General features: G+C 33.5%; 1 protein-coding gene across 1 annotated transcript; it reads left to right on the forward strand.

The window, feature by feature from the left end:
• Positions 1-2,520: 2,520 nt before the first annotated feature.
• On the forward strand, positions 2,521-4,223 carry LOC106766962 (cannabidiolic acid synthase-like 1). The gene has a single exon (XM_014651764.2). It carries the CDS (start codon positions 2,521-2,523, stop codon positions 4,147-4,149), a length of 1,629 nt encoding a protein of 542 aa, XP_014507250.1. The 3' UTR covers positions 4,150-4,223.
• The last annotated feature ends 428 nt before the right edge of the window (positions 4,224-4,651 follow it).

Genomic DNA, 4,651 nt, shown 5'->3' on the forward strand with positions numbered 1-4,651 from the left:
CGGGCACATAAGTGTTAATATGTCTCTTCCTCACCGCAACACTTGTATGAAATTCTAACCAACCATGTCTATACTAAAGCAAGAGGTTCTTGGTCATGAAAAACAACCTTTTAACTCAACATCCTTCAAAAAATCACACCAACTTAGATCCAAGCACAGACTAGGCAGTGCCTCTACCAAAGCATGGGAGCCACGTTAAACTTTGAGTACATATTTTCGTTTTTCCACTGGTAAGCGATTTCAGCCACTTTGTAATCAATTACATAGGCGCATAAGTGCCAATCTGACTCTTCCTCACAGCAACACTTGTATGAAATACTAACCAACCATGTCTATACTAAAGCAACAGGTCCNCATGTCTATACTAAAGCAACAGGTCCTTGGTCATGAAAATCAACCTTTTAACTCAACATCCTTCAAAAAATCTCACCAACTTAGGACCAAGCACACATTGGGGAGCACCTCTACCAAAGCATGGGAGCAGCGTTGAACTTTCAGTACAGATTTTTGTTTTTCCACTGGTAAGCGATTACAACTTCTTTGTAATCGATTACACGGGTACATAAGTGCCAATCTAACTCTTCCTCACAACAACACTTGTATCAAATAACACACCAAAGGTCTCATTGGGAGCTCTTCAGCTAGGACTAGGTAGCAACCCTCAGGTTTTGGTACAAAAGGCTAGTTGTTTGCTGGAAAGGGAGGTAAGTGATTACCATTCCAACTCCTCATCAGTACAGGGGCACATCAAATTTGACCCAAAAAGGTAATGAATAAACTCCCTCAACCAAAAAAACAAACAAAGAAAATAAATTTCAAGAAGAATTAATCAAAACTAGTTTAGGTGTATTGATTTGCTATAATTATGTACAAATGTGTAAAATTTTTCAACATTATACTTGTATACAATGTCTATTCACTTGGTATAAAATCATAATCGAAACAAACAAAACATTTCTAATGCTATATTAATCCAAAAGAGGTCATTGGTGGCCCCAAGCGAGACTTCCTCCTAGCATTTCAATGGCGGACAAAGACAAACGACTTCCTCCAGAGAATAGGTGGACCCAAGCACCAACGAACAACGATGAAGAAAGACAACCCGGTGGCGGAGCGAGAGTTTCAAAGGTGGAGCGAGAGTTTCGAATGGTGGAACGAAAGTTTCGAATGGTGGAGCGAGAGTTGAGAATAGTGGAACGAGAGTTGAGAATAGTGGAACGAGAGTTGAGAATAGTGGAACGAGAGTTTCGAATGGTGGAGCGAGAGTTGAAAATGACGAAACTGATGAGATAGAGTTTCGAATGAAAAAATGGTGAAGGTGCCAACAAATTTTTCAGCTTTTTGCTTTCCAAAAATACCCTAAAAAATCCATTTTATCTTTTTGAAAAAGTCATTTAAAACAACAAATGACAGAACGACACGTGTCGTTGTCAATTTGTTGTCAAATGAGGGTTGTTAAAGAAACATTTTCCTTTAATTTTATCTATCTATTATATATTTAAATTTTTTATCTTTTTTTCTTATCATATCATATTATTTGTAAATTTATCAATTTTTCTTTCTCTCTAAATATATTTTAATATCAATGTATGTTTTTGGTATTTATAAATATTATTCTTTTCTTTAAAAGGAATGTTTTTGGTATTCCGAAGAAATGTTTTTGTAATTTTAGATGTGAATTAAATAACTACTTTATTTCAATCTTGATATTTTAATAATTTTTTTTAACAATTTTTTAATAATGAGTAATATGTCACTATTTAATTGATTTGTTTAAATTTATTTTTAAAAAATATTTAAAATGACCTAATCATAAATTAACATTATTAAAAGAGTTGTAAAAAAGTTATTAAAAAATTATTTTTTATTTTATTTTTCATATATCGTACATATAGGCCGAAAATAAAATCTTTCTCAATAGTTTAATATTCGTTCAAATCTATAAAACTCAAGTTTTGCATGAGTTGATAAATCTACACTTCTGCATGTTAACGTCAAACTCAACTCAACAGTGCTGTATGAACTGGAGATTCCGCATTAAATTGCACTTCTCATATCTACCACCAAAACAACCTACCACCTTCACGTTTTTCATGATATTGCTCTTTTATTTTAAAAACTATACTTTTGACAAACGGAAAATTACAAAAACATTCATATCACACGGCTAAATAATACGAAAAAGTTTTCTTTAACGATTTTTCTTTTATAACTTTTTAACAGTAACTTTTTAACAGTAGTTTACGATTAATTTGTTTCAAATATTTTTTTTTAAAATAAATTTAAACAGATAAATAAAATATGACACGTATTTTATTGTAAAAAAATTATTAAAAAGTATTGATATTTTAATTATATTTATATTATTTTTTAATTTAAAATCATAATTATATTATGATTTTTCTAAAGCGTGTAAAATTAACCTTTTCAAGATAAGAGAAAAAGTGAAATATTAAACTCCAGACTACTATAAATTAAACACTTTGCACTTCCATATAAACAACAAACCATTCACAAAAGATGAAGTATCTAAGCTCCTATTTCACCTTTGCTACCATCATTACTTTTTTATTTTCATTTGAACCTCCTTCACTTGATACTCGTGAAAAGTTTGTTCAATGTCTTTACAACTATCCCAATATCTCCAACTCAATCTCCAATGTAGTTTATTCACCAACCAACTCTTCATACTCTTCTATATTTGAAATGCCGATTCAAAATTATAGGTTTTCCAACTTAAGCTCAAAACTCCAAGCCATTGTTACGCCACTCGACGTTTCCCACATTCAAGCCACCTTAATGTGCTCCCAACGCCATGGCTTGCAGATTCGAACCCGAAGTGGAGGCCATGATTACGAGGGTCTCTCGTACGTTGCCCAAGTTCCCTTTGTGATCATTGATCTCTTCACCCTTCGAGAAATCATAGTTGACGTACAAAACCAAACTGCTTGGGTTCAAGCTGGGGCAAATCTTGGTGAACTTTACTACACGATTAGCCAGAAAAGCAAAACCCTAGGATTCCCAGCGGGTGTGTGTTCCACTGTAGGCGTTGGTGGCCACTTCAGTGGTGGTGGTTATGGATCCTTGATGCGTAAGTACGGTCTTGCCGCAGATAATATCATTGATGCTCACATAATAGACGTGAATGGTAATCTTCTTGACAGAGAAGCNATGGGTGAGGATNTGTTTTGGGCTATTAGAGGAGGTGGTGGAGCAAGCTTTGGAGTCATCGTGGCTTGGAAGATAAAGCTAGTTCCAGTTCCATCAACTGTGACAGTTTTCAATGTTGCAAGGACATTGGAAGAGAATGCAACCGAGATCATTCAAAAGTGGCAGCTTGTGGCCCATAAATTGGACGAGCGCATATTCATTAGGGTGGACCTGAAAACGGTAAATTCAGTTGAACATGGAAAGCAAACAATACAAGCAAATTTTGTGTCCATGTTTCAAGGAGGTGTAGAAGAACTTATTCCATTGATGCAAAAGAATTTACCGGAGTTGGGTTTGGACAGAAAAGACTGTATTGAGACTAGTTGGATTGGTTCAGTTCTTTTCGCGAATGCTGTGGTTCTTGGAACTAATTACATGAATGAAGTCCCTGAAGTTTTGCTTAACAGAACTCGATTTCGTGCAGGAATAATGAAAGGAAAATCTGATTATGTTAGGAAACCCATTCCTATTGATGGATTACAAGGATTATGGCGTTTGCTTTATGAAGTTCCAAATAGTCAGCTTCAGTTCGCCCCTTATGGAGGCATAATGGATGAGATATCGGAAACTGAAATTGCATTCTCACACAGATCTGGAATCATATTTCATATTCATTACATGGTGGGTTGGGAAGAGGAAGGCGATGAGGCTGCAGAAAGGTACATGAATTGGATTAGAAAGTTGTACAAATATATGGAACCTTATGTTTCAAACTCTCCGAGAGCTGCATATATAAATTACAGAGACCTTGACATTGGGGTTAATAACAATGATGGTTATACAAGCTACAATCAAGCCAGCATTTGGGGTCTCAAGTATTTCCGTAACAATTTCAGGAGATTGGCTGTAGTGAAGACCAAGGTTGATCCTCACAACTTCTTTAGAAACGAACAAAGTATTCCTACCCTATCCGATGAAGAAAATTTATCGAACATCTAGTAGAATCTAGTATCTATCATTCAAATAAAATAAATGTATCGAACATTTTGTTATCGTATATTTATTTTCTTTCATTATTGTTCTTCAACTTTTGTTATCATTATTAAATAAAACTAATATTCTCTGTCAAAATATAAACGAATTGAAAAAATTAATTAAAATACAAACTTCTTTATCATTCCTATAGTTATAATTAAATTTTAATTATTTAATTCTCATATATGAAATATGTGCTTGATTTATTATGATGCGTTTTTAACTTGACAAAAACATGTTCAAATATTTTTTCCTCAATGTAGTTTTGCTGTAGTTCTCCTTCGACGTACAAGATTTGAGACCAAATAATAGAGTTGATAACGTGTTTAAATGACGGAAGTATGTTATTTTAATATTTAAAAAGCTAAAAGTATAAATAGAATTTTTGTTAATTAATGAGTCTTTTTATTAAAACATCTATAATTTTTCTAAAATTTATTCTCTAATAATTCTCTACCATCTTTCT

The sequence above is a fragment of the Vigna radiata genome, chromosome 7 (genome assembly GCF_000741045.1).
Source record: "Vigna radiata var. radiata cultivar VC1973A chromosome 7, Vradiata_ver6, whole genome shotgun sequence".
Lineage (NCBI taxonomy): Eukaryota > Viridiplantae > Streptophyta > Magnoliopsida > Fabales > Fabaceae > Vigna > Vigna radiata.